General features: G+C 46.4%; 1 protein-coding gene across 3 annotated transcripts in view; it reads right to left on the reverse strand.

Annotated features, from left to right (window-relative positions):
* ANO8 (anoctamin 8) overlaps positions 1–3490 on the reverse strand; it is an 82148-nt gene extending 78658 nt beyond the window's left edge. For all 3 annotated transcript variants that reach the window (XM_069964399.1, XM_069964402.1, XM_069964398.1), the window contains exon 1: positions 3235–3490. In XM_069964399.1, the coding sequence (XP_069820500.1) occupies positions 3235–3331 (97 nt within the window). In that variant the 5' untranslated portion in view covers positions 3332–3490. The remainder of the gene's footprint in view (positions 1–3234) is intronic.
* Positions 3491–22521: the final 19031 nt, after the last annotated feature.

Genomic DNA, 22521 nt, shown 5'->3' on the forward strand with positions numbered 1-22521 from the left:
AGCTCTAGACACCCCCCCCAGAATGATGTCACCACCTCTGCCCCCATCACCATCATCCTGTCATATACATCTTAGGGTATGTTCACATCTCGTTTTTGGCCGCACGTCAGGAATCATTGAAAAAAGGATGCTGACGTGCAGCCCGGCGTGCGGCCGGCAGATACATTGACTTAAATAAGCAGGACGGAGTCATTATGTGACTACGTTCTGCTCATTTGCCGGACATACACTGCTTTTGTGCAGGACTCAAAAGCGTGGCTTATAAGAGACAACAGAGCGACAACTTGTTCTTAAATCGTCGTTCGCAAAAAATTTGCCGATCGTTCCGTGTAAACAGTCGTTCACTGATTTTACCTATGTGCGAGATAGGCTTAAGCAATCGCAAAACGATCGGAAAATGAATTTTCTGTATGATATATCGTTCCATCTAAACGCTGATCATTATAAAAGAAAAATCGTTACTTAGAAATGGTTAATCGTACGATTGGGCGAATTATTGCTCCGTGTAAACCCAGCATTAGGGTCCATTTACACAGAAAGATTATTTGCCAAAGATTTGAAGCCAAAGCCAGGAATGGATTTGAAAAAGAGGAAAAATCTCAGGCTTTCCTTTATGACCTGTTCTATGTTTATAGTCTGTTTCTGGCTTTGGCTTAAAATCTTTTCTAGATAATCTGTCAGATAATCTTTCTGTGTAAATGGACCCTTAGAAATGTTACCAACAAATCTAGATAGATTCCTCCATAGACTCCAGTATGGCTACTGGTTTCTCAGAGTCACTTGAAACAACTGGGTCCAGTTTAGTGACCAATGCTTAGTATTTCAAACACTAACCTGTGTGCATATATAATGTACTGGGATGTGTTGTAAACTGAGACTCTTGTGTTGTATTACATTGTATTTCTATATATTTCAAAGTATACAAAAGACTTCTATTATAGGGAACCTGTCGCTAGTTTAAACCATATTTTCCATGAACCACTTACAGGCTTTCCTGTCAAAACTATCTATAATTCACTTAGCTGTTTCAATCATATCTGCAACTTTGGCCAGGTATTTCACCCAGCCCTGACTGACAGACCTATAAACAAATCCAATGATCATGGTTGGGTACTGCCATTATGACTTATGCTACATTTACACGGAACGTTAATTCGCCCGATCGTACGATTAACGATGTCGAAGTAACGATGTGTTTTTCATAACGATCAGCGTTTAGACGGTACGATATATCGTACGGAAATTCGTTTTGCGATCGCTTAAGCCCATCTCATACATAGGGTAAATTAGTGAACGACTGTTTACATGGAACGATCTGCAAATTTTTTGCGAACGATCAACAACAATTTGAGAACTTGTTGACAGATCACAATGAACGATTTATGGCTCGTCGCTTGATCGTTCGCAGCGTTTACACGTACGATTATCGTTCGAATACGATCGTTATCGTGCAAATTTGCACAATAATCGTTCCGTGTAAACGCAGCACAAGTGCCCTTATTTAGGCCCAACAATTATTATTACCCTAAAACAGCACAGTGCCGCACAGAAAGGGTAAGCCTATAGGTGTTTCATGCTGCCCACTTGCAGTCATGTAACAAAAACATTTGTGTCCAGATATGGCCGTCAGATGCTTGCTATGGCGCCCACTGGTGAACTTTTGGTTCCGTCTCAAAACCTTTTACTAATGTGCCCAGTGCCAGTGTTCACACATGCTCAGCAGCACGGGCCCAGGTCTCCTAGTAAATAGACAGCAGGGTAATTCCGACCAATATAAGCAGTACATTAGAAGTGTCTGCCTTAGGCCCCCTTCACACATCCAGTAAGAGATAAGAAACCCAGATACATTTCTGGACTCATGCGGTTCTATTGGGCATGGTTACCCTTCAGGATTTTTCCTCTAGAGTGTCCATGCTGGAAAATAACCTACCTGTAAAAATGGGCCTTACATACAAAGGACACAATAGGTAAAAGTTCTAATAGAAATTGATAGAACATCAGGGTCACCATGACAGCAACTGCTTTTGCATGATCTGAGAAAAGTTATATTAATGTTATACAATAGAAAAAAATATATATACTTACCTAGCCCCGGTTTCCCTCAGCTCTTGCCCGACTCTGTGCTCTGATACCAGGATACTGAGAGCTGCAGGCGACCAGGGCTAGGTAGGTATAGTTTTTTTTTTCTATTTTATCCCAGCAACATATTATTGAAAAAACCTAGGATATGACTAAATTACCAAGCCACAACCCACGTCCAAGCAACAGTACAATAAATGGGGTGGAGGGGCTTTTCAATGGAGAAAAAAAAAGTGTAATCTGCAGCGGGACCCATTCTTGTCCCGGAATCTCACCCTTTCCTTGATATCGAAACATAAAAGATCAGCAGAAACCTGACAGCAAAGCACAAATGTGAACGCAGTCTTAGACTATAACATGACAGGGGACCCTTTCTCACTACTGTCCTCCATAGGCAAAAAAACAACATCTTGTCATAAAAAAATTAAAAAAACAAGCAACAAATGGCGATTTTATTTTTGCTCATAAATGACTAAAGGTTGCCTAATACAGTAATACAGTAGGAGGTTATAGAACCCACTGGCACAGGCAGGTGTAGTAAGCTGATAGACTGGGACATCAGATCCATGGTTGGCCTGGACTGGTAGTGGTAATAGAGATGCAGAAATGGGACCATATTACACCCATGTGTTTATTACACCAGACAAAAGCTGAGTTTTATCCGGATGTAACTGATGCCATTGATCAGATAGATAGATAGATAGATAGCAGATAGATAGATGGATGCAGGCACATGGTCGCCGCCGCCGTCAGTGACCTCAGCGCTGTACACATAAGTCAGCCCCCCGTGTGCTGTCAGAGAGCACAGCGCAGCCCGGTCCCATGGAGCGGCTGCAGGGGGGTCCCCTCCGGTACCGCAGCGCCTATATGTCTGCAGCCACACGCGGGAGCAGACGCCAGACACCGCTACTGCGGATGGTCCGGCACTTTACAGCAAGCAGCCTGAATGTCACATCTCACCCAGCCGTGGATTCAGCACAAGGTGCACACACAAAGCATGGCCAGTGCACTGCGGAGAGGCCACAGCGGCCAGCCTTACCCGTGACCCCGAGCGGCAGCGGCTTCTCCCCCCGCTCCCCGCTGCTGGCAGCCCCGCACACACCGCACACCCTGTCCCCACATCCCCTCGTTATTCCAAGCGGACAGCAGGCTTACCCAGGACTCCCGCCGTGCCATGCTGGCTTCCAGCCGGCTCTGCCCTCTCACTCTCCGGCTGGGCTTTCCTGCTTCTGTCCGGCTCTGTGTCCGGCATGCTGGGGCCGGGATCAGGATGGCATGGGGCCGGGATCAGGGTAGCATGGGGCCGGGGGTCCCCACTGTCATTGGGGCTGTGCGGAGAGGAGGGACAAAGGGACACTCAGGCAGCAAGGAGCCTTAGCCACGCTGGATATTCGCTGCTAGGGCCCGCCCGCCTCCCTCATTTCCTCCTTGCTGATGTGCTGATCAGATTGCTAAGTGCTCAGGCTGCCTCCAAGCTGCTACAGCCAGCACTCACCCAAGGGCACTGCACACTGCATCTCCTCACAGGGCCCCCACATCCTCCAGGCTGGGGCTCCATGGGATGGGGACACAACATGGAGATCTCAATGTCACTAGTGACTGGCAATGTCATCCACAGCCAAAACCCAAACCTGCTGGATGTATCATGTGACATCATACTGCATACATGTGACATCATACACCATACATGTGACATCATACAGCATATACAGCATATGTGACATCATACACCATACATGTGACATCATACAGCATATGTGATATCATACAGCATACATGTGACATCATACAGCATATGTGACATCATACAGCATACATGTGACAACATACAGCATACATGTGACATCATACAGCATACATGTGACATGCAACTGGCAAGTTTCCACAGTTGGTTGCGGACTAATATACATTTAGTATACATGAAAACTTTGCCTTACTGAGCCTTAATGTGTGTGGAATGGAGACAAGATGGTGAGCTGGTGCTGGCGTCAGTCGGTTATCTCCCTGAGAACAAATGGATTAGGCAACAGAAATTCACCATGCCCAATCCTTTCTCCTCTGACATTATTGCGCCAAAGTCAGGAGGACCAGTTTATAGGGTGAAACAAGATGAAGACTTTTGCTTGAAAACACCACACCTTCCAGTATTTATCATCTGCTGTATGCCCCAGAGCAGGGGTCCCTCAGTATCAGGCCACGGTGGGGCTGCATAGCAGAGCACACTGTGTGTGTGTGGGGGGGGGGGTTACATACAATATACGCATCACCACTCACTTCTGGAGTAGGTTAAGCCCTACTTCTGTACATACATTTCATAGCGTACTATGTAATGTACTTACAGAATGAAGGACTTCTAGGTCCTGTACACCAGGGCGGCGCATGTCTTCTGCGGGCTACGCAATGACGTCATTTTTATCATGTGCCGTCTGTACACGTGCATTGCTCTAGCACATCTAGCACATACTGCAGGAGAAGAAGGAGGACCTTGGAGTGGAGAAAAGGGGAGTGGGATGTTTATTATTTTGTATGGACTAGGGGCATTTGGGGGGGGGGGGGGGGAGAAGAGGGGTTAACTGGGGGGTTTAATACAATACCAGAGGCATCATGGGGGTTTACAACAATTCTACGGCCCTTATTGGTAACTACAATGCTAGGGGAATCAGGAAAGGGGGTACGATATTTTGCCTTGCCCCAGGTACTGCCAACCCATGCTACGCCACTGGGGGAGCCTCAGTGTACAGCACTGCTACTTAGCCACAACACGAACACTACAACAGTGAACAATGCATGAAGCAGCACTATAGTTAAAACTACGTCCATTTACCTTTGCACTGTCCAGGTCCCAGTTTTAGGCTTATTGCACAAGACGACAAAAGCTGGGACAGGAGAGCGCACAAGTCATTGGAGACAGTGCCAGGCAAACACAGCGCACATAGACAATTTCCATTGTCTGGTGAGGAGGCACCCCACTCCTCCACACCAGACAATAGGAAGCAGGACAAGTGTCATATATAGGTAGCTCTCATTTCCCTCCCTCTAACTGTATGTTCCCTGCAAGCTGTAGGGGAGAAACGCTGGACTCTAGTGCGCAGTAAGCTGTAGACTGGACATAAGAAACACACTTCGGGTGTCACGGTCTCCCATTACCCCTGGATGGGACTGTCTTGTTGCAGGGAAACAAGCCCAGTACTCCCACTGACTCTGCATTTATAATAAGTTGGGTCACATTCACATTAATTAAAATGATACAGTGTGCGCTTAACTCCATCTCCCTCTTTAACCACACCCCCATATGACCGAAGCCCCTCCCCTGCCCTGCCATTGAAATATGGTCATGCTTAAAGCCAGTCCCTGGTGGAAACAAAGGTTGGGAAGGGAACAAAGACCGTTGCCCCAGAGGATGTTGCGTAGTTCTTTCCAGTCCAACATTGTGCTCCCTGCTGCCCCTTCTGTCCATGTCAGGAACTGTCCTGATCAGGGGAGGCTTGCTCTGGTGGCTTTGCATCTGCTGTGGACACATGCATCAGGCTGGAAAGAACTTCCTAAGGCTGGTTTCACAAAACAGCTTTTTGGAAAACTTCCACTGCAGTTTTTGAGCCAAGGCCTAAGGGACATATAGCTGCTGGTAAGTACTGAAAGATTTTAGTTTTTAAAACAAAAAGTAATTAGGTGATTGGAAAACGAATTGTGTTCTCTGGAATACCCTCCATTAAGAGCTGTTTTATAGATCTGTTAGGAAAATACTATTTGCTTTTCGCCAGTTTTAGACAATGTGGTTCTGGAGCCCAAACACTGAAATTATTTCATAGGCAACACAGTCATATTCATTCAATTCGAGTTGCAGCTCTGATATCTATATTGGTCTTTTCCAGAATTGCTAGTTATTTTGTAAGAAAAAAAATATTACTACCATGCACTGATTAAAGGGGTTTTCCAGAGAAATGTAAAAGTCTATGCCTGTGCGCAGCTGTCAGATAGTTGGGTCTAGAGATGAGCAAACCTCGAGCATGCTCGAGTCCATCCGAACCGGAACTTTCGGCATTTGATTAGCGGTGGCTGCTGAAGATGGATATAGTCAGTGGCTGTATCCATGTTTTCCAGACAACCTTAGAGCTTTATCCAAGTTCAGCAGCCCCCGCTAATCAAATACCGAACGTTCGGGTTCAGATGGACTCAAACCCGAACCCGGTTCGCTTATCTTTAGTTGGGTCCCTTCTGCAGCCCCCTGCATTCCCCTCTTAGGGTACGTTCACACGTACCTGATTGGCAGCGGATTGTCTGCTGCCGATCCGCAGCAGATCCGTAGCAGATTTAATCTAAATAATTGAACGCAGCATTAAAGAAGCAGTTCACTTTTTATTTTTTTCGCCCCCCCCGGGTAGCCGCTGTCATGTATACTTACAGAAGATGATCGGTGTCCCGTTCCCGTCGGTCAGTTCCGTCCCGCGGTGCCGTTCACATCGGGCGCGCGCTCACTTCCGCCGGCTGCTGCGAGTCCTCTTCTCTGCCCAGTGATTATATGCCGGAAGTCACTCGCTTCCATGCATTCTCTATGGAAGCGCGTGACTTCCGGCGTTCAAATGACAAGGGAGAGAAGAGGAGTCACAGCGCCGGCGGAAGTGAGCGCGCGCCCGATGTGAACGGCACCGCGGGACGGAACTGACCGACGGGAACGGGACACCGATCATCTTCTGTAAGTATACTCGACAGCGGCTACCCGGGGGGGAGAAAAAAATAAAAAGTGAACTGCTTCTTTAAATCTGCACCATCAAATCTGCTGCGGATCCTGTACGTGTGAACGCACCCTTAAAGGACAACTCCGGCGGGACCCCCCCAAAAAAAAAAAACACAGACACACACAGACACCATACTCACCATCCCTCCGGTGACGATCGCCACTCCATTCGCCCGCCGTCCGCCTCACCGTCACCTGCGTCCGCCGTCCAGCGATGTCTCCTTCTTCCGGGTCCATGAGAGAGAAAAGGCTGCCAGCGCGCTTGCGCACCGGCAGCCTTTTCATTGGCTGGAGCGCATCACATGGCTTCCAGCAAGCTCAGCCAATCAGGGCTGAGCAAGCTGGAAGCTATGTGATGCGCTCCAGCCAATGAAAAGGCTGCTGGTGCGCATGTGCACCAGCAGCCTTTTCTCTCCCATTCACTCTCAATGAAGACGCCGAAGAGGAAGAAGACCCGGACCGCCCCCAGCTCTGACATCACCCGACACCAGAGAAGAGGACCGTGACGACCGTAATAGGTAATGTATATATTCTTTAACTTCCGGGGTGGGGGGTCGGGGGACGGAAAGTGGGGGAAGGGGGCCAGACCGGGTATTTAACCACATTACAAAGTTATATAACTTTGTAATGTGTGTTAAATAAGCCCAAAAAAATTTTCGCCGGAGTTGTCCTTTAATGTCCTGCACCCTGCTCCGTTCTGTGGTTGGCTGAATGAAGACATCATAGGAAGGAGAAAGAAGAAGAAGAGGTACGCAGAGGGGATGCTGAGGAAGTAAATAAAAAACAATATCACCACAACATGGGCATAATACCAGGCGTCTGTGCCACGGTGCTGACTTCCTGTGCTTGGACAAGATGCCTTGTAGGCTGCAGGTCTAAAGCTACCTGTGGTCTAGAGAATGGCAATGGGAGCAGTGGCGTAGCTACCATAGAGGCAAGGTAGTCAGCTGCTATGGTGCCCGTGGGGGAGGGGGGCCCAGGGATGCACAGGGAAAATAAGAGCTGTCCTGTGTCTTTCTGCGTAACCCCTTACGTACTGCAGTGTATAGGTGACCTGTGTGTTCACTTACACGCTGTTACACAAAAAAAGGCTTAACAGGCAGAGGACAAGGAGATTTCTGTTTCAGTGCTCTGATAACCCCTGACCTCTGTTCTCCTGCTGCTGCAATCAAATGGGGAAATGTGAAGAGCTCTAGCCAAAGGTCAGGGGTTATCAGTGCAGGAGCAGTGAAACAGAGATCTCCTTGTCTTCCTTTGTAACTTTTTATTTTGTGTAGCAGCAAGTAAGAGAACATTGGGTCACTCACACACTGCAGTACATGAGGGGTTTAGCAGCAGGTAGTCTGCTCCTGCTCCTACAGTATGTATTTAACCATAAGGGCTCCTAATGGGCCTTTATAGTTTTAATACAGTGGACTGACAGAACAAGCAGCCATTGGCTCACTGCTATGCTAGTAACTTTTCTAGCTGCAGGCAGGATTCTGTCTCTGGTCACAAAAGATTTATTTTTCTGTCTATATATATATATTGTGGGAATTAGCTGTGGTATACGCAGGATTGACTCATTTGGCAGACAGAGACAGGGACACTCAGGCATAAAGTCCAATAATAACAGTCCAGTTTATTGTGGTGCCGGCAACAGAAAATAAACAGCCTTTGCACATCAGGCAGGTTCAATGGCAAAAACACAAAACAAAACCCTGCTCGTCTGAGCACTAACTAAACATATCACCTCTAACTAACTCCAGCACCTTACTACCAGGCACTGGTACAGCTACTCACATAGTAACTTGACACCTTCAGGCATGATACAGGACTGAGGAGGAGACTGACCACTCTGCCTGGCTTCTCTATATGCAGCGGCTGCAGGTGCATCTGATTAGGCCTCAGCCTCATCCACTACCAGAAGTGGACTATGGATTGGGGAACCCGCCCAACTCTTCCCCAATCCAGAAAACTCCAGGCCCTATTTTGGCTTCCTTACAAAGCCAGATAAGATTTTTCTTAAACACACACTGGGCACTCCCTGGAGCTATCATACATATGACAGAAATCTGGGAGAAACATACCTGCCATCTATTATTTCCCCAGTCACTATCTCACATACCCTCCTCCTCTGTTCGAACCTGTGGGGTCGGACAACTTTAGCTACAAGACAGTGGGATCTGGACAGAGCATCTGCATTTCCTTGTAGCTTCCCTGCTCTATGTTCAACCAAAAAAATTTTAATTTTGTAAAGTGAGGAACCACCTTGTGACCCTTGCATTTCTTTCTTTTGCTTGGCACATCCACGTAAGAGGAGAGTGGTCTGTGATAAGTTTGAAGTGACGACCCAATAAATAGTATCTGAGTGATTCTAGGGCCCACTTGATTGCCAAGCACTCCCGCTCTACAATACTGTAATTTCTTTCAGCGGGAGTAAGCTTCCTGCTTAGATACGTCACGGGATGTTCCTCACCCCTAACTTCTTGTGACAGAACTGCACCTAGTCCCACATCAGATGCATCTGTCTGGACAATAAACTGCTTTTTGAAGTCTGGTGTGACTAGGACCGGTTGTCTACATAGAGCCTGTTTTAACTCCTGAAATGCTCTTTTTGCATCTGCATTCCACTTCACCATAGTAGACTTTCTACCCTTGGTAAGGTCTGTTAATTGGGCTGCTATACTGGCAAAATGTGAGATAAATCTACGGTAGTACCCAACAATGCCCAAAAAAGCCCTGCTCCTGCTTCTTGGATACTGGACGCGGCCATTCCTGTATAGCCTCTATTTTATTTACCTGAGGCCTTACCACTCCCCTGCCTATTATGTACCCCAGGTAACGCGCTTCTTCCAGGCCCAAATAACACTTTTTAGGATTTGCTGTTAGGCCTGCTCTCCTTAGGGAGTCCAATACAGCTTGTATTTTTGGTAAGTGGCTTTCCCAGTCATCACTAAAGATAATGATATCGTCCAAATGTGCAGAAGCATACCGACGATGGGGTTTGAGCACTATGTCCATTAACCTTTGGAAAGTAGCTGGGGCCCCATGTAACCCAAAAGGTAAGACAACGTATTGGAATAGACCCTCTGGGGTAACAAATGCAGTTTTTTCTTTGGCGCTTTCAGTAAGGGGAACCTGCCAGTAGCCCTTGGTAAGGTCAAGGGTGGATCTAGCATGTCCAAGTCTCTCAATAAGCTCATCCACCCTTGGCATCGGATAGGCATCAAATTTTGACACCTCATTCAACTTCCGGAAGTCATTACAGAAGCGTAATGTGCCATCAGGTTTAGGGATTAACACTATGGGACTGGCCCACTCACTTTTTGACTCCTCAATGACTCCCAGGTCTAGCATTTTCTTCACTTCCCCAGATATGGCGTGTCTACGAGCTTTAGGGACCCTATAAGGTTTTAAATGGACCCGTACCTGTGGCTCAGTGACAATATCATGCTTAATGACATTAGTGCGTCCTGGTAGCTCTGAGAAGACGTCAGTGTTCCTCTGCACCAACTCCTTGGCCTCCTGTCTCTGTGACTTTGACAGGGAATCGGACACACACACTTCAGGAGTAGCACTGCAGGGGACACCCACAGCTGTCAGAGTTTCTCTGTCCTTCCAGGGCTTAATGAGGTTCACATGGTATAGTTGTTCTGGCTTTCTCTTGCCAGGCTGGTACACTTTATAGTTTACCTCACCCACCCGTTCTACAATCTCATATGGCCCCTGCCACCTAGCAAGAAATTTGCTCTCTACCGTGGGCACTAACACCAGCACACGATCCCCAGGATTTAAAGTTCTTATTCTAGCAGACCTGTTATATACTCGGCTTTGCACCTCTTGAGCCTGTTCTAGATGTTCCTTAACAATAGGCATAACGGCGGTAATTCGGTCTTGCATCAGGGAGATGTACTCAATCACACTCCTGTATGGGGTAGACTCTTGTTCCCAGGTTACCTTCGCTACATCTAGGAGACCCCTTGGATGTCTACCATACACAAGGTCGAAGGGTGAGAAACCTGTGGAGGATTGAGGAACTTCACGGATGGCAAACATTAGATATGGCAAGAGACAGTCCCAGTTCTTTCCATCCCTGCTGACTACCTTCTTCAACATACCCTTTAGCGTTTTATTAAAACGTTCGACCAGACCACCCGTTTGCGGGTGATATACAGAAGTGCGCAGATGTTTTATTTTCAATAGTTTACACAGTTCCTTCAGGATTTTGGACATGATGGGGGTACCCTGGTCAGTGAGTATTTCTTTGGGTATGCCAGTACGGGTAAACATGTTGAACAATTCTCGGGCAATGGTCTTGGAAGAGGTGTTTCTCAACGGGAATGCCTCAGGATAACGAGTGGTGTAATCCAACACCACTAGGATATACTGATGCCCCTTAGCGGACTTAATTAAAGGGCCAACTAGGTCCATGCCAATCCTCTCAAAAGGGAGCTCTATAACGGGCAGAGGAACCAGAGGACTCCGGAAGTGTGGCATAGGAGCAGTCAGCTGACACTCAGGGCACGACTCAGTACCTTTGCACTTTAGTATATACCCCTCGCCAGAAAAAACGCTGTAGAATGCGTTCTCTGGTTTTGTTGCAATCTAGGTGTCCTCCAAGCACATGCTTATGAGCTAGGTCTAACACCATTATACGATATGGCTGTGGAACTACAAGCTGTTCAACCACTTCCCCACATATTTTATCGACTTGGTACAACAGCTCATGGTTAACAGCCATGTGGGGGAATGTTTTATCAGCCCCTGGAAATTGTGGCACCCCATTTATGACTTTCACATTTTCCCTGGCTTTTATTAACGTGGGATCTCTGAGTTGGGCAGTACCAAAATTATCACGGGAGACCTCTAACTCAGGCATCTCCCCACTGTCCTCTGTATCACCAGCAAGAACCTCTAGGGGAACATTATCAGGATCATTGGTCACCCCTACTGCTGGCACTTCTACATCTGTGTTAAAGGTTTCAGGGCTTATCACAGGGCACACATTGTCATCACAAGCACTTACAGGGGAGGTTACACTTTTGATTCCCCACAAGGTCCAGAACAGAGGAAAGTCTCTCCCCAGGATCACACTGTCTTGACCACGCCCACTTCATGACATGCAGTTCCACAATTAGTCTCTAGGGTGATCAAGGCTGTAGGATATTCTTTAGTGTCCCCGTGTATGCACAAAACCCCTATGCAATGTCCTCTGATAGTGTCAGGGTCTATCAGACTGGCATGGACCAGAGTGACCAAACTTCCAGAGTCGAGTAGTGCACGTACCGTACACCCATTCACTTTTATTGTGCACAGATGCTGTTCAGTCTCAGTAACAGTCTCAGCAGTACAAACAGGCTGTGCAAACAACGATAGTCTGGCTGAATCACACTCCATAGGCACAGTAGTCAGGGGACAGTTTGCAGCAATATGACCATATCCATGACACCGCCAACACTGTATGCGGCCCTGGTCCCCAACCTGAGAACCTGGTCTGGACATCTGAGTCCCTCTGGAACCCCCATGCTGCTGCTCCCCCTCTGAGCCACCTCCCTTAGCAGCGTTTTTCACCCCTTTAGTAAAAGGAACAGTCTTACCGGGCGATCCGGACATTTTGCTATTCCTGGGGTTACCACGTCCAGGAGGCACTTCTTGGTGTAGATCCTCAGTCGCTCTGTACCTCTCAATCAGGTTGACCAGCTGATCAGTGTCTTTTGGATCCCCTTGACCGACCCAGCGTTGGATCTTAGGGGGTAGGAGTTGACTCCTCCGGCTGTAGCCATTTTCTCACCAGATGAATGAGGTCATACATCTGTGACCTAGCAGGTAGGTGCTCAGCAAAAGTCCAATTGTGCACCCGTCATGCACGAACATTTAAGTTGACACCCAGACGGGCCAGGATCTCTGCTTTAAGCTTGGTGTAGTCCTTGGCATCCTGCTCACTCAGGTCAAAATAGGCTTTTTGAGACTCTCCAGTCAGGAAAGGTGCCACAATGTCAGCCCACTGATCTGCAGGTAACTTCTCCCACTTCGCCACACGCTCAAAGACCATGAGGTAGGCCTCAACGTCATCTGTGAGGGTCATCTTTTGTAGCGATGTCTGAACTGCAGCACGGACTGTAGGAAGCCCCTGGTTGGGGCCTCTGAACTCTCTCAGCTAAAGTCTGCATTTGTTCCTGCAGTTGCTGATTAATCTGCTCCATTTTTAGCCTACTGCAACAAAGTCTCTTAATGCTGTGTATGTCTCTTTAAGAGTCTGCCCGCATCCGAAGCACCATATGTGGGAATTAGCTGTGGTATACGCAGGATTGACTCATTTGGCAGACAGAGACAGGGACACACAGGCATAAAGTCCAATAATAACAGTCCAGTTTATTGTGGTGCCGGCAACAGAAAATAAACAGCCTTTGTACATAAGGCAGGTTCAATGGCAAAAACACAAAACAAAACCCTGCTCATCTGAGCACTAACTAAACATATCACCTCTAACTCCAGCACCTTACTACCAGGCACTGGTACAGCTACTCACATAGTAACTTGACACCTTCAGGCATGATACAGGACTGAGGAGGAGACTGACCACTCTGCCTGGCTTCTCTATATGCAGCGGCTGCAGGTGCATCTGATTAGGCCTCAGCCTCATCCACTACCAGAAGTGGACTATGGATTGGGGAACCCGCCCAACTCTTCTCCAATCCCCTGGTATTGAGAGGTGAAGAGAACAGTGTTCTGACCCTGTTCTCCTCTGCTCTATGAATTCAAAAAAAGAACTTTTAGGGGGTTATGTGGTGTTGAAATGATCCCAACACCACTACCAAGATGGGTTGTCTTAGTCAGTGAGTGACCTCCTGACAAAGGGCGTGACCGAAACGTGCTTTGAGGTGTTCTGGTGGGTAAGAGAACTGCACGGTTCTGCTGTATGGTGTGTTTGTTTTCTAGCTTTGCATTTTTATGTTGTGTTGTGTATGTTTGGCCATTACTAGTCTTTTCCTGTATATCCTTGCACTTTACTGGATTTGTGTTTCTGGTCTGGCCATTCATACACCTGCATATGTGTTTTTTTCCTCCTTTTTTTGCTTTGGTTATGGGGTCTGGAATATATTAAATGTAATTCTTACACACCTTGCCTCCAATATTTTTTTATCTCAGCACTATGCACATAGCACCTTGATTCACCTTGGTCAAAGTGTGTAACTAACATAATTTCTTCCTTATGCAGATAGTGCAGTCTCTCCCCCTATGCTGTGTTGCTTGACTTGCTTCCCTTTTAAGGCTGGGTTCACACTACGTATATTTCAGTCAGTATTGTGGTCCTCATATTGCAACGAAAACCAGGAGTGGATTGAAAACACAGAAAGGCTCTGTTCACACAATGTTGAAATTGAGTGGATGGCTGCCATTTAATGGCAAATATTTGCTGTAATTTTATAACAACGGCTGTTATATTGAAATAATGGCAGTTATTTACTGTTATATGGCGGCCATCCACTCAATTTCAACATTGTGTGAACAGAGCCTTTCTGTGTTTTTAATCCACTCCTGGTTTTGGTTGCAATATGAGGACCACAATACTGACTGAAATATACGTAGTGTGAACCCAGCCTTAAGGTGCATTCAGACTACGGAATTCTCGCGGATAAATTCCGCCGGATTCCATTGCCTGTACGCACTCACGGCCGCACGCCTTTCCGACGGCTCCATAGACACCATTCTATGGGCCGGCCAATTACACTATCCGCCGAAAGAATTGACGTGTCAATTCTTTCGGCGGAATTCGGAATCTGCCCGTGCATAGAATGGTGTCTATGGCGCGGACAGAGAGACGCGCGACCGTGATCGCGTACACGCAACGGAATCCGGCGGTATTTATGCGTGAGAATCCCGTAGTCTGAAGGCAGCCTTAAACAGTAATTATGATGTATACTATGTATGAATTTTTTTGTTTTCTAATAAACTTTCTGATATACTTTTCTAAAACTATTCGTGTGGCTTAGGTCTTTTTGTTTTTTGGGGATTGTTTGATTTTGTGACACATTTTCTGAGCAATTATTTGGGGGACCCGTTTGGGTCGGTTGGCAATATTTTTGGTGTTGATGGTCAGTCAGTGATTGGGTGAGCTGGCTGTCATTGTCAAGACGAGTCCATCTCAAAAGTGGCAATAATACAACAATAGTTAATATGTGCCCGTAATCTACATCTACTAGTCTTTAAAGGGTTACAGTTATAACCCATATATTATTCATTATTTATTTTCAAACAAGTTTTAGTAGATATTAAATTTTGTAAGTGTTACAACTTTTTTGGGGGGAATTTAGAATTATTCCCTCTTTATATCTGCTGCTGCCAAGAATATTCCCTTTTCCCCCAGACACATATCCTTTCCACCAATAATTACATTAATATCAACTTGAGATTGAAACCTATTCTACAACACTAAGCCTCAACACACATGCTCTGATAAATTTTATGTTTGGTGGACTGAAAGTAAAGCAATAGTCAGGATGGTGAGCGCTCTTCAGCAGGGAAAAAGAACCTAGACTTGTCACATGAGACAGGAATTTTAGTGCTCACGTCTGCACAAGTCACGCTAAGTACAGCATAGGATCTGTGGTCAGCAACTCAACTATACATTACGTATTTAACCCTGGAGTGGCAGGTTACAGAAAAAATCAACACTAAGGAACCAATACCTTATGTAACCCTGTGGTAACCTGTCTTTAGTGCTAACTGTATCCATTATTGCTCTTTTTCCTGCTCTGCTTGGCATCCACGATCCAGCTGCTGCTCTTTCCTCTATTTTGCGTGCCACCTATCAGCTGCTGCTCTTCTGGCTGGGTCTTCATGGAGTTTAGTCTATATATCTATATTAATCTTTTATTTCTCCATCCCTTCTACCCACTGGTATAACTCCTTCTGTCATCTTCTTCCCATACATTAAAATCTTCCTTCCCAAACACTCCAAATGTTCTAACTCCCTCTCCTACTCACACCTACTATCTCTATCTTTGCTCCTTCTTACTGCTGGAGATATCCCTCCCAACCTTGGCCCTCCCTCTTTAACTAACATCTTCTTTCCTTCATCTGCCTCTTATAGAAACCCCTGGTTAGGATTACAGCGCTCTTTGGAACTCTCAGTCTTTCAAACTTGCTGAAGTCCTTAACTTATTTGTCTCTCAACCTGCTATCTAACGTAAACATGGCTTTAAGAATTGGACAAAGCCTCACCCACTGCTCTGATCCATGGTGGCCTACAACTTTCCCATACTCCTAGACCTGAGAACAGGCATGATGGAGGAGTGGTTGAACTTCTCTCCCCGGACTGCAGTTTCCAGGTCATTCCCCCTGTACCCTCTCTCTCATTTTCTCCTTTGCTCCTCTTTATCCGCTCGCTGCCATCGCTGTCACACGCGTCGGCAGCGAGTGGGTGAGTGCAGGAGGGGCCATGGGAAGCTACCCAGGTGAGCACTAGATTGTCCGGGCAGCTCATAGACGATAGCGGCGTTCTGCTACCGCCGCTCCTGTTACACAAAGTGATGGCAGCATATCGCTGCTATCTAAGTCGTTTGTCTTTCAACATGTTGAAAGACAAACGACAGCATCGGTGCCTTCTATTACACAGGACGATTATCAGCCAAATACAGGCGATAATCATTCCATGTAATAGGGCCTTTACTTTCTATCTTCTGACATAACGTTATGCTCTATATATACACTCTTCTGTGCCGCAATGTTATAAGTTTGCCTATGTCATGTGATATATTTATTTCAGCAGACTGATGTGCGCTGGATAGTGTCATGTGACATCCACCTTGGCCGGCTCATGCGCGCTGGGCGAGAGTGACATCAACGGCGCCATTTTGTTTACTGGCAGATTGATGATACGTTTACTATATAGACAAATTATATACCTCAATAGTCTATGCGCAGTAGATGGTGGTGAAGCTGATGCTCACAGTTCCATCTTATAATTTTTTATGTTTTCCCACACGCGGTGGATGGCAGTAATATAGATCTGTTATGCCGTACATATATATATATATTTTTATGTCATAATGATCTACGCTTTCTTATGCTATGTGATATATTTATCTCAGCAGATTAATGTGTGCTGGATAGTGTCATATTATCATGTATTGTTCTGAGTCACGTGACATTCATCTCGGCCGGCTCATGCGCGTTGGACGAGAGTGAGATCAATGACGCCATCTTGTTTATTGGCAGATTGAGAATTTACTATATAGTTTACTCCTTCCCTTGCGACAGCGGGGATAGTGGCGCTATGTTTTACTGGTATGTGATGGGCTCCTTTCGTGAGGGTCCAGATATGATCTCATGATAGTAACTCTGGAGGAGCCGTGATCGTATTCAGATTTTTAAACCATGTGATATATTTCTTCTTGCTTTGCCCATGCGCGTTGGGCGACTTTAAGGATAGCAGCGCCATTTTACCTATTGGAATATATGAGGAAAACTATCATGTGATACATCTTCCTTAGTACATGCATACTCTCGGAATAGCAGCTCCATTTTGTGTACCGGTGTTTGAGGTGCTCTCCACACGTGGGTCCCACAGGTAATTATGATTTAAAATTTGTAGATAAATGTATTATATTAATTACTAGAAAATGTACCCGGCGCTGCCCGGGTGTAAAGTGTCAGTGTGTTAATTAGATTTGTTCTAAGGTGCCCAGGAGGCCAAGCTAAAGGTATTGTTTCATCTGAGTTAGTGTATACCTGTAGTGCATAGTTGGAGGGGTTCTGTATACCCACAATGTATAGTTTTTAGGGGTCTCGCATATCTGTAGTGCATAGTTGGGGGGGCTGTATACCTATAGTGTATAGTTGAGGGAGGTCCTGTATACCTGCAGTGTACAGTTGGTGAAGGTCCTGTATACCTGTACTGTATAGTTCAGGGGTCCTGTATACCTGTAGTATATAGTTGGTGCTGTATACCTGTAATGTATAGTTGGTGGAGGTCTTGTATACCTGTAGTTTATAGTTTGAGGGTCCTGGATACCTGTAGTGTATAATTGGTGGAGGTCTTGTATACCTGTAGTATATAGTTCGGGGGTCCTGTATACCTGTAGTAAATAGTTTGAGGGTCCTGTATAACTATAGTATAGAGTTGGTGGAAGTCCTGTATACCTGTAGTGTATAGTTTGGGGTCCTATATACCTGTAGTATATAGCTGGTGGAGTTCCTGTATACCTGTAGTATATTTGGGGTCCTGTATACCTGTAGTGTATAGTTTGGGGTCCTGTATACCTGTAGTATATAGTTGGTGGAGGTCCTGTATATCTGAAGTATATAGTTAGTGGAGGTCCTGTATACCTGTAGTATATAGTTTTGGGGTCCTGTATACCTGTAGTGTAAAGTTTGGGGTCCTGTATACCTGTAGTATATAGTTTTGTGGAGGTCCCGTGCACTTGTAGTGTATAGTTTTAGGGTCCTGTATGGCGGTATTGGTCAGGTCTGGTGTGGCAGTGTTATCCAGTCACGGTATGGTGGTATTGGTCAGGTCTGGTATAGCGGTGTTATCCAGTCACAGTATGGCAGTATTGGTCAAGTCTGGTATGGCAGTGTTATCCAGTCACAGTATGGCGGTATTGGTCAGGTCTGGTATGACAGTGTTATCCAGCACAGTATGGCGGTATTGGTCAGGTCTGGTATGGCAGTGTTATCCAGTCACAGTATGGCGGTATTGGTCAGGTCTGATATGACAGTGTTATCCAGCACAGTATGGCGGTATTGGTCAGGTCTGGTGTGGCGGTGTTATCCATTCACAGTATGGCGGTATTGGTCAGGTCTTATATGACAGTGTTATCCAGTCACAGTATGGCGGTATTGGTCAGGTCTGGTATGACAGTGTTATCCAGTCACAGTATGGCGGTATTGGTCAGGTCTGGTGTGGCAGTGTTATCCAGTCACAGTATGGCGGTATTGGTCAGGTCTGGTGTGGCAGTGTTATCCAGTCACAGTATGGCGGTATTGGTCAGGTCTGGTGTGGAGGTGTTATCCAGTCACAGTATGGCGGTATTGGTCAGGTCTGGTGTGGCAGTGTTATCCAGTCACAGTATGGCGGTATTGGTCAGGTCTGGTGTGGAAGTGTTATCCAGTCACAGTATGGCGGTATTGGTCAGGTCTGGCAGTGTTATCCAGTCACAGTATGGCAGTATTGGTCAGGTCTGGCAGTGTTATCCAGTCACAGTATAGCGGTATTGGTCAGGTCTGGTATGACAGTGTTATCCAGCACAGTATGGCGGTATTGGTCAGGTCTGGTGTGGCAGTGTTACCCAGTCACAGTTTGGTATACCTGTTGTGCCCTGTATATACATGTACTGTATGGATGGAGTAGGGGGTCCTGTATATACATGTACTGTATAGATGGAGTAGGGGGTACTGTATGTACATGTACTGTATAGATGGAGTAGGGGGTCCTGTATATACATGTACTGTATAGATGGAGTAGGGGGTCTACCAGTTATTACTGTGAATGTTGTGAGGCAGCTTCCCTAGCAACCATTGCTCCCTGTGAAAATGAAAGCAGTAATCCTATTGGTTGCTAAGGCTCCAACTGCCGTGTCTGCTGCAGCTAATTATATCACCTGTGTTTGCAGTGAGGAGATTTTCCCATTCATCTCTATGGAGCACTCTTTCCCCTCCCCCTTCCCTCCTGTACATCTGGCGGGGATGGGACCTTCGCAATAACCTTCCCGGGCATCCAATGTATCTGGGTCAAACGGTTCAGGCGTTTAGAAGTCTATAGAGGATAGACAGACAGACAGACAGAAGGACAGACAGACAGACAGACTTAGATTTTTTATGATATAGACTAGAAAATGTACCCGGCGCTGCCCGGGTATAAAGTGTCAGTGTGTTAATTAGATTTGTTCTAAGGTGCCCAGGAGGCCAAGCTAAAGGTATTATTTCATCTGAGTTAATCAGTGAAATTAGTGTATACCTGTAGCGCATAGTTGGAGGGGTTCTGTATACCCACAATGTATAGTTTTTAGGGGTCTCCCATATCTATAGTGCATAGTTGGGGGGCTGTATACCTATAGTGTATAGTTGGGGGGGTCCTGTATACCTGTATTGTATAGTTCGGGGATCCTGTATACCTGTAGTATATAGTTGGTGCTCTATACCTGTAATGTATAGTTGGTGGAGGTCTTGTATACTTGTAGTTTATAGTTTGAGGGTCCTGGATACCTGTAGTGTATAATTGGTGGAGGTCTTGTATACCTGTAGTATATAGTTTGGGGGTCCTGTATACCTGTAGTGCATAGTTTGAAGGTCCTTTATAACTGTAGTATAGAGTTGGTGGAGGTCCTGTATACCTGTAGTATATAGCTATGGGGTCCTGTATACCTGTAGTATAGAGTTGGCGAAGGTGCTGTATACCTGTAGTATATAGTTGGTGGAGGTCCTGTATACCTGAAGTATATAGTTGGTGGAGGTCCTGTATACCTGTAGTGTATAGTTTTGGGGTCCTGTATACCTGTAGTGTCCTGTATACCTGCAGGGTGGTATTAACCATTAGGCACCCATGGTCTGGTGCGTAGGGTAGCACCTTGCAGAGGGGCAGTACCCTCCCGTTCAGACTTGCCAGAAAATCTGGTGTCTTTTCGAGGCGGGTATCGCGGTATTGGTCAGGTCTGGTGTGGCGGTGTTATCCAGTCACAGTATGGTGGAATTGCTCTGGTCTGGTATAGCGGTGTTATCCAGTCACAGTATGGCGGTATTGGTCAGGTCTGGTATGGCAGTGTTATTTAGTCACAGTGTGTCGGTATTGGTCATATCTGGTATGGCGCTGTTATCCAGTCACAGTATGGCGGTATTGGTCAGGTCTGGTGTGGCGGTGTTCTCCAGTCACAATGTGGCGGTATTGGTCAGGTCTGGTATAGTGGTGTTATCCAGTCACAGTATGGCGGTATTGGTCAGGTGTGGTATGGCAGTGTTATCCAGTCATAGTATGGCAGTATTGGTCAGGTCTGGTATGGCAGTGTTATCCAGTCATAGTATGGCGGTATTGGTCAGGTCTGGTATGGCAGTGTTATCCAGTCACAGTATGGCAGTATTGGTCAGGTGTGGTATGACAGTGTTATCCAGTTATAGTATGGCGGTATTGGTCAGGTTTGGTATGGCAGTTTTTTCCAGTCATAGTATGGTGGTATTGGTCAGGTGTGTTATGACAGTGTTACCCAGTCACAGTATGGTAGTATTGGTCAGGTCTGGTGTGGCGGTGTTATCCAGGCATGGTATGGCGGCATTGGTCCGGTCTGGTATAGCGGTGTTATCCAGTCACAGTATGGCGGTATTGGTCAGGTCTGGTGTGGCGGTGTTACCCAGTCACAGTTTGGCGGTATTGGTCAGGTCTGGTATGACAGTGTTATCCAGCACGGTATGGCGGTATTGGTCAGGTCTGGTATGACATTGTTATCCAGTCACAGTATGGCGGTATAGGTCAGGTCTGATATGGCAGTGTTATCCAGTCACAGTATGGCGGTATTGGTCAGGTCTGGTGTGGCGGTGTTGCCGAGTCACAGTATGGCGGTATTGGTCAGGTCTGGTATGACAGTGTTATCCAGCACAGTATCGCGGTATAGGTCAGGTCTGGTATGGCAGTGTTATCCAGTCACAGTATGGCGGTATTGGTCAGGTCTGGTGTCGCAGTGTTATCCAGCACAGTATCGCGGTATGGGTCAGGTCTGGTATGACAGTGTTATCCAGCACAGTATGGCGGTATTGGTCAGGTCTGGTATGACAGTGTTATCCAGCACAGTATGGCGGTATTGGTCAGATCTGGTATGACATTGTTATCCAGCACAGTATGGCGGTATTGGTCAGGTCTGGTGTGGCAGTGTTACCCAGTCACAGTTTGGTATACCTGTAGTGCCCTGTATATACATGTACTGTATAGTTGGAGTAGGGGGCCCTGTATATACATGTACTGTATAGATGGAGTAGGGGGCCCTGTATATACATGTACTGTATAGATGTAGTAGGGGCTCCTGTATATACATGTACTGTATAGATGGAGTAGGGGGTCCTGTATATACATGTACTGTATAGATGGAGTAGGGGGTCCTGTATACATATACTGTATAGATGGAGTAGGGGGTCTACCAGTTATTACTGTGGATGTTGTGAGGCAGCTTCCCTAGCAACCATTGCTCCCTGTGAAAATGAGAGCAGTAATCCTATTGGTTGCTAAGGCTCCAACTGCCGTTTCCACTGGGCAAAGCTGCAGCTAATTATATCACCTGTGTTTGCAGTGAGGAGATTTTCCCATTCATTTCTATGGGGCGCCGCTCTTCCCCCTCCCCCTCCGCTCCTGTACATCTGGCAGGGACGGGACCTTCGCAATAACTTTCCCGGGCACCCAATGTATCTGTGGGCCAAATTTGGGGTCAAACGGTTCAGGCGTTTGGAAGTCTATATGGGACAGACAGGCAGACAGACTTTCATTTTTATTATATAGACTAGAAAATGTACCCGGCGCTGCCCGGGTATAAAGTGTCAATGTCCTGTATACCTGCAGGGTCGTATTTACCATTAGGCACCCATGGTCTGGTGTGTAGGGTAGCACCTTGCAGAGGGGCAGTACCCTCCTGTTCAGACTTGCCAGAAAATCTGGTGTCTTTTCGAGGGGGGTATGGCGGTATTGGTCTGGTATAGCGGTGTTTTCCAGTCACAGTATGGCGGTATTGGTCAGGTCTGGTATG

This window comes from Dendropsophus ebraccatus, chromosome 3, assembly GCF_027789765.1.
Source record: "Dendropsophus ebraccatus isolate aDenEbr1 chromosome 3, aDenEbr1.pat, whole genome shotgun sequence".
Taxonomy (NCBI): domain Eukaryota; kingdom Metazoa; phylum Chordata; class Amphibia; order Anura; family Hylidae; genus Dendropsophus; species Dendropsophus ebraccatus.